The sequence below is a fragment of the Globicephala melas genome, chromosome 5 (assembly GCF_963455315.2).
Source record: "Globicephala melas chromosome 5, mGloMel1.2, whole genome shotgun sequence".
Taxonomy (NCBI): Eukaryota; Metazoa; Chordata; class Mammalia; order Artiodactyla; family Delphinidae; genus Globicephala; species Globicephala melas.
In genome coordinates this window covers 104,078,499-104,090,557 of record NC_083318.1, presented here as the reverse complement: position 1 = coordinate 104,090,557, position 12,059 = coordinate 104,078,499, and the positions used below count along the sequence as shown (strand labels likewise).

At 38.5% G+C, this 12,059-nt stretch overlaps 1 protein-coding gene across 6 annotated transcripts in view; it reads left to right on the top strand.

Moving 5' to 3' along the window:
- KLHL8 (kelch like family member 8) overlaps positions 1–12,059 on the top strand; it is a 60,170-nt gene that overhangs the window by 21,704 nt on the left and 26,407 nt on the right. For all 6 annotated transcript variants that reach the window (XM_060299638.2, XM_030847078.3, XM_030847076.3 and 3 more), the window contains one exon: positions 9,489–9,861. In XM_060299638.2, the coding sequence (XP_060155621.1) occupies positions 9,649–9,861 (213 nt within the window). In that variant the 5' untranslated portion in view covers positions 9,489–9,648. The remainder of the gene's footprint in view (positions 1–9,488; positions 9,862–12,059) is intronic.

The following is a 12,059-nucleotide window of genomic DNA, read 5'->3' as shown; positions in this document are numbered from 1 at the left end:
AGCTTTCTCTGCATCTATTGAGATGATTATATAGTTTTTCTCCTTCAATTTGTTAATATGGTTTATCACATTGATAGATTTGCGTATATTGAAGAATCCTTGCATTCCTGGAATAAACCCCACTTGATCATGGTTTACGATCATTTTAATGTACTGTTGGATTCTGTTTGCTAGTATTTTGTTGAGGATTTTTGCATCTATGTTCATCAGTGATAATGGCCTGTAGTTTTCTTTCTTTGTGACATCCTTGTCTGGTTTTGGTATCAAGGTGATGGTGGCCTCGTAGAAGGAATTTGGGAATGTTCCTCCTTCTGCTATATTTTGGAAGAGTTTGAGAAGGATAGGTGTTAGCTCTTCTCTAAATGTTTGATAGAATTCGCCTGTGAAGCCATCTGGTCCTGGGCTTTTGTTTGTTGGAAGGTTTTTAATCACAGTTTCAATTTCAGTGCTTGTGATTGGTCTGTTCATATTTTCTATTTCTTCCTGATTCAGTCTTGGCAGGTTGTGCATTTCTAAGAATTTGTCCATTTCTTCTAGATTGTCCATTTTATTGGCATAGAGTTGCTTGTAATAATCTCTCATGATCTTTTTTATTTCTGCAGTGTCAGTTGTTACTTCTCCTTTTTCATTTCTAATTCTATTGATTTGAGTCTTCTCCCTTTTTTTCTTGATGAGTCTGGCTAGTGGTTTATCTATTTTGTTTACCTTCTCAAAGAACCAGCTTTTAGTTTTATTGATCTTTGCTATTGTTTCCTTCATTTCTTTTTCATTTATTTCTGATCTGATTTTTATGATTTTTTTCCTTCTGCTAGCTTTGGGGTTTTTTGTTCTTCTTTCTCTAATTGCTTGAGGTGCAAGGTTAGGTTGTTTATTCAAGATGTTTCCTGCTTCTTAAGGTGGGCTTGTATTGCTATAAACATCCCCCTTAGAACTGCTTTTGCTGCATCCCATAGGTTTTGGGTCGTTGTGTCTCCATTGTCATTTGTTTCTAGGTATTTTTTGATTTCCTCTTTGATTTCTTCAGTAGTGTATTGTTTAGCCTCCATGTGTTTGTATTTTTTACAGATCTTTTCCTGTAATTGATATCTAGTCTCATGGCGTTGTGGTCGGAAAAGATACTTGATACAATTTCAGTTTTCTTAAATTTACCAAGTCTTGATTTGTGACCCAAGTTATGATCTATCCTGGAGAATGTTCCATGAGCACTTGAGAAAAATGTGTATTCTGTTGTTTTTGGATGTAGTGTCCTATAAATATCAGTTAAGTCCATCTTGTTTAATGTATCATTTAAAGCTTGTGTTTCCTTATTTATTTTCATTTTTGATGATCTGTCCATGGGTGAAAGTGGGGTGTTAAATTCCCCTACTATGAATGTGTTACTGTCGATTTCCCCTTTTATGGCTGTTAGTATTTGCGTTATGTACTGAGGTGCTCCTGTGTTGGGTGCATAAATATTTACAATTGTTACATCTTCTTCTTGGATCGATCCCTTGATCATTATGTAGTGTCCTTCTTTGTCTCTTCTAATAGTCCTTATTTTAAAGTCTATTTTGTCTGATATGAGAATTGCTACTCCAGCTTTCTTTTGGTTTCCATTTGCATGGAATATCTTTTTCCATCCCCTTACTTTCAGTCTGTATGTGTCTCTAGGTCTGTAGTGGGTCTCTTGTAGACAGCATACATATGGGTCTTGTTTTTGTATCCATTCAGCCAATCTGTGTCTTTTGGTGGGAGCATTTAGTCCATTTACATTTAAGGTAATTATCGATATGTATGTTCCTATTCCCATTTTCTAAATTGTTTTGGGTTCGTTATTATAGGTCTTTTCCTTCTCTTGTGTTTCTTGTCTAGAGAAGTTCCTTTAGCATTTGTTGTAAAGCTGGTTTGGTAGTGCTGAACTCTCTCAGCTTTTGCTTGTGTGTAAAGGTTTTAATTTCTCCATCAAATCTGAATGAGATCCTTGCTGGGTAGAGTAGTCTTGGTTGCAGGTTTTTCTCCTTCATCACTTTCAGTATGTCCTGCCACTCCCTTCTGGCTTGTAGGGTTTCTGCTGAGAGATCAGCTGTTAACCTTATGGGAATTCCCTTGTGTGTAATTTGTTGTTTTTCCCTTGCTGCTTTTAACATGCTTTCTTTGTATTTAATTTTTGACAGTTTGATTAATATGTCTTGGCGTATTTCTCCTTGGATTTATCCTGTATGGGACTCTCTGTGCTTCCTGGACTTGGTTAACTATTTCCTTTCCCATATTAGGGAAGTTTTCAACTATAATCTCTTCAAATGTTTTCTCAGTCCCTTTCTTTTTCTCTTCTTCTTCTGGAACCCCTGTAATTTAAATGTTGGTGCGTTTAATGTTGTCCCAGAGGTCTCTGAGACTGTCCTGAGTTCTTTTCATTCTTTTTTCTTTATTCTGCTCTGCAGTAGTTATTTCCACTATTTTATCTTCCAGGTCACTTATCCGTTCTTCTGCCTCAGTTATTCTGCTATTGATCCCATCTAGAGTACTTTTAATTTCATTTATTGTGTTGTTCATCATTGCTTGTTTCATCTTTATTTCTTCTAGGTCCTTCTTAACTGTTTCTTGCATTTTGTCCATTCTATTTGCAAGATTTCGGATCATCGTTACTATCATTATTCTGAATTCTTTTTCAGGTCGACTGCCTATTTCCTCTTCATTTGTCAGGTCTGGTGCATTTTTATGTTGCTCCTTCATCTGCTGTGTGTTTTTCTGTCTTCTCATTTTGCTTATCTTACTGTGTTTGGGGTCTCCTTTTTGCAGGCTGCAGGTTTGTAGTTCCCGCTGTTTTTGATGTCTATCTCCAGTGCCTAAGGTTGGTTCAGTGGGTTGTGTAGGCTTCCTGGTGGAGGGGACTAGTGCCCGTGTTGTGGTGGATGAGGCTGGATCTTGTCTTTCTGGTGGGCAGGTTCACGTCTGGTGGTGTGTTTTGGGGTGTCTGTGGCCTTATTATGATTTTAGGCAGCCTCTCTGCTAATGGGTGGGGTTGTGTTCCTGTCTTGCTAGTTGTTTGGCATAGGTTGTCCAGCACTGTAGCTTGCTGGTCGTTGAGTGAAGCTGGGTGCTGGTGTTAAGATGGAGGTCTCTGGGATATTTTCGCCATTTGATATTATGTGGAGCTGGGAGGTCTCTTGTTGACCAGTGTCCTGAAGTTGGCTCTCCTACCTCAGAGGCAGAGCCCTGACTCCTGGCTGGAGCACCAAGAGCCTTTGATCCACACGGCTCAGAATAAAAGGGAGAAAAAGTAGAGAGAATTAGTAGAAGTATGAAGAAAGAAAGGAAGGAGGGAAGGGAGGAAGGAAGAAAGAAAGAAAGAAAGAAAGAAGCAAAGAAGTAAAGAAGGCAAGAAGGAAAGCAAGGAGGGAGGGAGAGAGGAAGGAAGGAAGGAGGGAAAGAAGGAAAAAAGAAAGAAAGAAGATACAGTAAAATAAAATAAAGTATAATAAAGTTATTGAATTAAAAAATACTTATTTAGGAAAAAAAAGGGACGGATAGAACCTTAGGACAAATGTTGGAAGCAAAGCTATACAGACAAAATCTTACACAGAAGCATACACATACACCCTCACAAAAAGAGGTAAAGGGGAAAAAATCATAAATCTTGCTCTCAGAGACCACCTCCTCAATTTGGGATGATTTGTTGTCTAAAGGAGGGAAGGAAGGAAAGGAAGGAAGGAAGGAAGGAAAGAAGATAAAGTATAATAAAGTTATTAAAATTAATTATTAAGAAAAAAAAACCATGGACGGATAGAACCCTAGGACAAATGGTGGAAGCAAAACTATACAGACAAGATCTCACACAGAAGCATACACATACACATTCACAAAAAGAGGAAAAGGGGAAACAATCATAGATCTTGCTCTCGAAGCCCACCTCCTCAATTTGGGATGACTCATTGTCTATTCATGTACATGATGTACCTGTACAGATGCAGGTACATCAGGTTGATTGTGGAGCTTTAATCCGCTGCTTCTGAGGCTGCTGGGAGAGATTTCCCTTTCTCTTCTTTGTTCTCACAGCTCACAGGGGCCTCAGCTTTGGATTTGGCCCTGCCTCTGCGTGTAGGTCGCTGGAGGGCGTCTGTTTTTTGTTCAGACAGGACGGGGTTAAAGGAGCCGCTGATTCGGGGGTTCTGGCGCACTCAGGCCGGGGGGGAGGGAGGGGCACTGCGGGCGGGGCGGGTCTGCGGCGGCAGAGGCCGACATGACGTTGCACCAGCCTGAGGCCCGCCGTGCGTTCTCCCGGGGAAGTTGTCCCTGGATCCCGGGAACCTGGCAGTTGGGGGCTGCACAGGCTCCGCGGAAGAGGGGTGTGGATAGTGACCTGTGCTCGCACACAGGCCCCTTGGTGGCGGCAGCAGCAGCCTTAGCATCTCCCGCCCGTCTCTGGGGTCCGCGTTTTTAGCCGCGGCTCGCGCCCGTCTCTGGGGTTCGCGCTTTTAGCCGCGGCTCGCGCCCGTCTCTGGGGTTCGCGCTTTTAGCCGCGGCTCTCGCTCGTCTCTGGAGTTCCTTTAAGCAGCGCTCTTAAACCCCTCTCCTCGCGCACCAGGAAACAAAGAGGAAAGAAAAAGTCTCTTGCCTCTTCGGCAGGTGCAGACTTTTCCCCGGATTCCCTCCCGGCTAGCCGTGGTGCACTAACCCCTTCAGGCTATGTTCAGGCCGCTAACCGCAGTCCTCTCCCTGCGCTCCAACCGAAACTGTTGGGAGATTTTTGATTACTGATACAATCTCTTTACAAGTTATAGGTCTATTCAGATTTTCTATTTCTTTGTGATTTAGTCTTAATAGGTTTTGTGTTTCTAGGAACTTGTCCTTTTCATCTAGGTTATCCAATTTGTTGATGTACAGTTCATAATTTTCTCTTACAGTTCTTTTTATTTCTTTAGAATCAGTAGTAATGTCCCCATTTTCATTTCTGAATATAGTGATTTGAGGCTTATCTCTTTTTTCTTTTTTCTTGCGGTACGCGGGGCTCTCACTGTTGTGGCCTCTCCCGTTGCAGAGCACAGGCTCCGGATGCGCAGGCCCAGCAGCCATGGCTCACGGGCCCAGCCGCTCCGCGGCATGTGGGATCCTCCTGGACTGCGGCACAAACCCGTGTCCCCTGCATCGACAGGCGGACTCTCAACCGCTGCGCCACCAGGGAAGCCCTTCTTTTTTTTTCAATTTTATTTATCTTTGGCGGTGTTGGGTCTTCGTTGCTGCGTGGGGCTTTCTCTAGTTGCGGCGAGCAGGGGCTACTCTTTGTTGCGGTGCATTGGCTTCTCATTACGGTAGCTTCTCTTTTTGCGGAGCACGGGCTCTAGACGCACAGACTTCAGTAGTTGCGGCACAAGGGCTCAGTAGCTGTGTCCCGTGGGCTCTAGAACGCAGGCTCAGTAGTTGTGGCACATGGGCTTAGTTGCTCCATGGCATGTGGGATCTTCCCAGACCAGGGATTGAACTCATGTCCCCTTCCTTGGCAGGTGTGTTCTTAGCCACTGCACCACCAGGGAAGTCCCTCTCTTTTTTTCGTAGTCTGTCTAGCTGAAGTTTTGTCAATTTTGTTGATCTTTTCGGAGAACCAACTTTTGGCTTGATTGACTTTCCTCTATTGTTTTTCTCTTCTCTGTTTAATTTCTCTTTGCTCAAACCTTTATTATTTACTTCCTTCTGCTAGATTTGGGTTTAGTTTATTCGTCTTTTTTCTAGTTCCTGAGGTTTTAAAGTTAGGTTGTTGATTTGATTTTTTTTTTGATGTGTTTAAAACTGTAAATTTCCCCCTTAGTGGGAAATTAGCTTAGCTTTCACTGCATCTCATGTTTTAGTATGTTGTGTTTTTGTTTTCATTTGACTCTAAGTATTTTCTAATTTCTCTGTGATTTCTTCTTTGATCCATCAGTTGTCTAAAATTGTGTTAATTTCCACAATTTTGTAAATTTTTCGGTTTTCTTTTTTGTTATTGATTTCTAACTTCATTGTGTTGTGGTTAGAGAAGATACTTGGTATATCTATCTTTTAAAATCTATTGAGTCTTAATTTGTGGCCTAATATGTTGTCTCTCCTGGAAAACGTCCCATGTGCATGTACTTGAGAAGAATGTGTATTCTGTTGTTGGGTATTGTTCTGCATATGTCTGTTAGATCTAGTTGGTTTATTGTGTTAAGTCCTCTGTTTCCATACTTATGTCTGGTTGTTTTGTTCATTATTGTGAGTAGGCTATTGAAGTCTCCAACTATTATTGTAGAACTGTCTGTTTCTCCCTTCATTTCTTAGTTTTTGCTCCATATGTTTTCATGACTTGTCATTATATATGTAAATGTTTATAATTGTATATCCTTGCTGTATTGAACCTTTTATTAATATATACTGTCCTTTTTTGTTTCTTGTAACATTTTTTATTTAAAATCTTATTTTTGTCTGATACTAGTGTAGCCACTTTGGCTCTTTTTTGGTTACTGTTTGCATGGAATATTTTTTTCAATCCTTTTCATTTCAACCTGTTTGTGTTTTTGGATCTCAAATGAGTCTTGTGTAGACAGCATATAATTGGATCATGTGTTTTTATTCATTCTGCCAATCTCTGTCTTTTGATTGGAGTGTTTATTAATTCATTGATGTTTGTAGTAATTACTGATTAGGAAGGACTTATTTCTGGTATTGTGCTATTTGTTTCCTATGTGCCTTAGAGCTTTTTGAGCCTCATTTCTTGTATTAATGTCTTCTTTTGTGTTTAGTTGATTTTTTTTGTAGTGAAATGTTTAAGTTCCTTTCTTATTTTCTTATGTGTATACTCTATAGGCATTTTCTTTGTGGTTATCATGAGGATTACATTTAACATCCTACAATTATAATACTCTAATTTGAATTTATACTAGCTTAGCTTCAATAACAGACAAAAACTCTGCTTCTTTACAGTTTCATCTCTACCCTTTTCAGTTGTTGATGTCACAAAATTGCATCTTTATACATTGTGTGCCTAAAAACATGAACTAAAAATTCAAATTATTAAAATTGTTTAATTTAAATTTTATTTAAGTTTTATTTTTTACTTATTATTTTAAGTATTCTCCTAAATTATGTAGGAAACGTGATTTGGTGTAACAAAGCAAAATTACAGTAAAACTAGCTTTTTACATTAATAATTCTTTAAAAATGTATTTGTCTCTCAAATATAAAAAGTACAGTTACAAACCACTGTTACAATAATACTAGCTTTTCTACTTACCCATGTATTTACTTTTATATTCATATAGCTTTGAGTTACTGTCTAGTGTTCTTTCATCTCTTTCATCTTGTAGGTCTCCCTTGAGTTGCAGACCAGGTCTAGTGATCATGAACTCCCTCAGCTTTTGTTTATCTGGGTGTGTCTTACTTTCTCTCTCACTTTTGAAGGACAGTTTTTCTGGATATAGATCCTTCATTGACACATCTTGTCTTTTAGTACTTTTAACATATCCGCCCATTGTCTTTTGGCCTCCAAAGTTTCTGATGAGAAATCTGCTGATAATCTTATTGAGATCACTGGTATGTGATGATTCACTTCTCTTCTTGTTTTCAAGATTCTCTCTTTAGCTTTTTGGAAGTTTGATTATAATATGTCTTGGTGTGGGTCTCTTTGAGGTCATATTTTTTGGAGTCTCTTGGATGTTTATGTTCATGTCTTTCATTAAATTTGGGAAGTTTTCAGCCAGTATTTCTTCAGATATTCTCTCTGCCCTCTTCTCTGTCTTTTATCCTTCTAGGACTCTCATGATATGTATGTTGATCTGTTTGATGGTGTTCCCCAGGTCCCTTAGGTGCTGTTTATGTTTCTTCAATCTTTGTCAGACTTGATAATTTTCATTGTCTTAGCTTCAACTTTGCTAAATCTTTTTTCTACCTGCCCAGATCTGCCTTCAAATCCATCTAATGATTTTTTTTTTACATTTATTTTTGGCTGCATTGGGTCTTCATTGCTGCACGTGGTCTTTCTCTAGTTGTGGCGAGCGGGGTCTACTCTTTGTTGTGGTGCATGGGCATCTCATTGCGGTGGCTTTTCTTGTGGCGGAGCACAGGCTCTAGGCGTGTGGACTTCAGTAGTTGTGGCTAGTGAGCTCTAGAGCGTAGGCTCAGTAGTTGTGGTGCACAGGCTTAGTTGCTCCATGACATGTGAGATCTTCCCAGACCAGGGCTTGAACCTGTGTCCCCTGCATTGGCAGGCGGATTCTTAACCACTGTGCCACCAGGGAAGCCCCCCTCTAATGAATTTTTAATTTCAGTTATTAATATTACAGTTCCAGAATCTCTCTGTGGTTCCTTTTTAGGTTTTCTGTTTCTCTATTGATAGTTCCATTTTGTTAACACAAATGACTTTGTTCACATCTTCCTTTAGTTCTTTGAGCATCTTCAAGACAGTCTTTTTAAAGTCTTTGAAAAAGAACTAATGGCATTTTTACTAGACAGAGACAGTTTCTGTTGATTTATTTTTCCCCTTGAATAAGCCATACTTTTCTGTTTCTTTGTATGCCTTGTGATTTTTTTGGTTGTTAAATACTAGATGTTTGAGTCTAATAATGTGGTAACTCTGAAAATCAGATTTTTCCCTATTCCTTAAGGCTTGTTGTGGTTTTTTTGTTGTTTGGCTTTTTTTTTTTTTTAATTGTTGTGGGCTGTCTTTATGATGAAGATCAGCTTGAGGTTTAAACTTAAAGTCTTCTCAGGTCTTTTCTGAGCCTTTTCCTGGGCATGCATGGTCACTTTCTGATTTTCTTTGTATATGCAGTTGTTTTTTAATGTCTTAGTCTTTAGTGTCTTACTTCCAAAAGGGGAAATAGTGAAAAATGCAGCGGTAAAGGGCACCAGCCTTTAAAATATCGTGGAAGTCACTTCAGATGAGAGGGAGGGGCCTGCAACAGCGGGAGGAGGTGCAATCACAGTGGCTGGCCACCTCTTTGTCTGCACCTCTGTGATCAGAAACAGTAGTGAGCAATCAGAGGAGAGATCCCTGATATTCAGAGGGTAGAGTCCTTCTTGCCTACTGTGGCTTCTGCAAACTCTGTGCAAGCTGCTCCAGAAACACATGCACAGCTGCTTGCCACATGGCTGAGGGTGGGCAGCTGCTACTGTACACAGAGCTGACATTGACCAAAGTCAGCTGTAATTTACTAAGTCTTCTGGAAGTTGTAATCCTTCAGCCGACTCCAGAGTTTCAAAACAGTTACATCAGACAGATTCTGTCAGTGCAGTTGTTGTCTATGTGGGGAGACAGATTCCTTGTGCTTCTACTCCACCATCTTCCCACAATTTTCCAATTAGATTTTAAAGGAGTCCCTTCACTGATACAATTAGCTGAGGTGGCTTATGTGACATTTAGTGTAAAAATACAAAGTCACCTGTTCTTCTTTCAACAGTGATTTATATGGTCATTTTACATATACGGTATTGGTAAACTATAATTTCTAGTAATCATTTTTTGAGTGGTTGTTTTATGTGTGTTTTGTTATGTTTTTCAGTCTCAGCTAACTGGACAATGGCAGTTGAGTAGGTTTTGAAAAATGTCTGAAGTTTAGTGGACTGCATCTACCTTCTCCCCATCTACCTTTTCCCCGTCCTTTACAAAAGAATAAATGGAATGTTTGAGAAGAGAGCTGTATTAAAAGAAGAGTGTTACAAATGGCTTCAGAATCTGTAAATGCAAAACAAGCTAGGAATCGCTTCACAAAGGGGAAGAGGCAACAGCACCAGCAAGTAAAGAACAGATCTTCACTTGGTGATGGTGATGGAGAAGACTCCTTTATCTTTGAAGCAAATGAAGCTTGGAAAGATTTTCATGGTTCTCTTCTTCAGTTTTATGAAAATGGAGAACTCTGTGATATCACATTGAAGGTGAGACTGTCTTTTTTTCTTTCCTCAATCTCTTCAGTGTATTATATAAAATAAAGGTTTCTATAACCATGCAAGGCAAATTTTTGTTGCTTTACTTATTATAGTCAGAACGGTTTTAGTTTCAACCCTTTATTACATTGAAGGGGAAGGGACATAAGGGAGGGTAAGTAAAGGGAACCTAGCATAAGATAAAATTATTATACTAATTAAATGTTGATATTCACTATTTCTTAGTTTCACTTCTGAAAGTTCTGGAGCCCTAAAACAACAAATAGTTATTATTTGTGAAATGGATAAATTGCTGTTGACCAGATAAGCTTTTTTTTTTTTGGCTGCACTGTACGGCTTGCGGGATCTAAGTCCCCTGACCAGGGATTGAACCTGCACCCTCCTCAGTGAAAGTGTGGAGTCCTAACCACTGGACCACCAGGGAATTAGCTTTTAACTTGTGAATTAAAAAATCTTGATGTTGGGAATTCCCTAGTGGTCTGGTGGTTAGGACTCCATGCTTCCATTGCAGGGTACATGGGTTTGATCCCTGGTCAGGGAACTAAGATCCTGCATGCTGCCTGGCGCAGCCAAAAAAAGAAAAAAGAAAAAAAAACCAACTTGATGTATTCACTTACTTTTGATGTTGGTTAGAAGTCAGAATTCTTGGTTTTATATGTAGCTCCACTAATGTTTAACTGTGTGTTCCTATTCTGGTGTAAGCATATCTTGTTTTTCTGCACTTTTTTGCTTTATTGTGTTTCTCAGATAATGTGTTTTTTTGTTTGTTTGTTTTAAACAGATTGAAGGTTTGTGGCAGCCCTGAGTTGTCAGGTGATGGTTAGCGTTTTTTAGTCTAAACATAACTTTTATATACACCGGGAAACCAAAAAATTCATGTGACTTGCTTTATTGAGATATTTGCTTTATTGCAGTGGTCTGGAACTGAACCTGCAGTATCTCCAAGATATGCCTGTAATTTAATCTCTATTTCAATATTACCGTCTTTAAGTGAGATTGTTTATTTTTACCTGATAGTGAAGTAGAGTGTTTTTTAGACTTGGATGAAAAAGTCTTTAGTAAACTTTGTCTAAGGCCTATATGATTATGTTGCTCTGCTACAAAGGACAGTTTTAATAAAGTTGGAAAATTGATAAAGCAGTGTTGAAGAGCCTGTGTTCTAATTATTTCTCATAGCTCATTTAAAGTACTTCTTACTATTCCTATCTCTCAGTGTAATATTAAATTTTTTTGAGGATTTATGTGTATACATGCAGCATTTTCCACATGAGATTTGCCACTTTGGGATCTTTTAGATTTTGCTTTCTGCTCCTGATCAGCCAGGTTCTTAGAGCTCAGAGTTGTGGGGATTGAGGACACCCTTAGAGAATCAGATCAGGGACACTCAGCAAAAGTCTGTAAACTGAATGCATAAATTCTGAGTTTTAGGCCCAGAATGTCCAGGAGTATAGTGTTATACTGTAAATAAATGACCTACATTCTCTTTACTTAAACTTTTAATTAGGACCTACAAATATGTAAAGACACTAAGATATTGAGAAGAAAACTATTAAATAATTTTACTAGCTTTATGTGAAATTTAGCCATGTATAAATTTTAATGAAGGAAGACCTAAACTGTAGGTATAGAACACCTGATCTGTATAGTATATTATGTTTAATCTAATGCCATTCTAATTTTCAACGCAAGTGTGAAATTCAGTGACCCACACTGGATTTGACAAAAATAAAAATGTAAAATAGATTATTTGAATTTAATAAATTATCAGTTCATCATATCAGTATATGTTGGAAAATAATTAAATAGAATATTATTGATTGTATACATTTTATAATTGGATCTTAGAATAATTTTTACTAGCTACTGCATGTAAACTTTCTTAAGTGAAAAGTAAGGATACAGCCATTTTAGGGCAAGTGATAACTAATCTCATAACTTTTCTTTGTTTATTGGGTAACTTCAGCAATAGGTTGAAGTGAAAACCTCAGAAGAATCTATGGTGGAAAAAAAAAGAATATGGTGGAAACCCAAAATTACTGTGTTTGAAGCAGTGATAGAAGTCATTTAGCAATGAGAAACTTTACTAATTGAAAGGAGCTATCATTTTTATTTTTTCAACTGTAAAATTATGATGATGATTAGGTTTTTGTGAGGAATAAGTGAATTGATAACATGTGAAGTCCTTACAA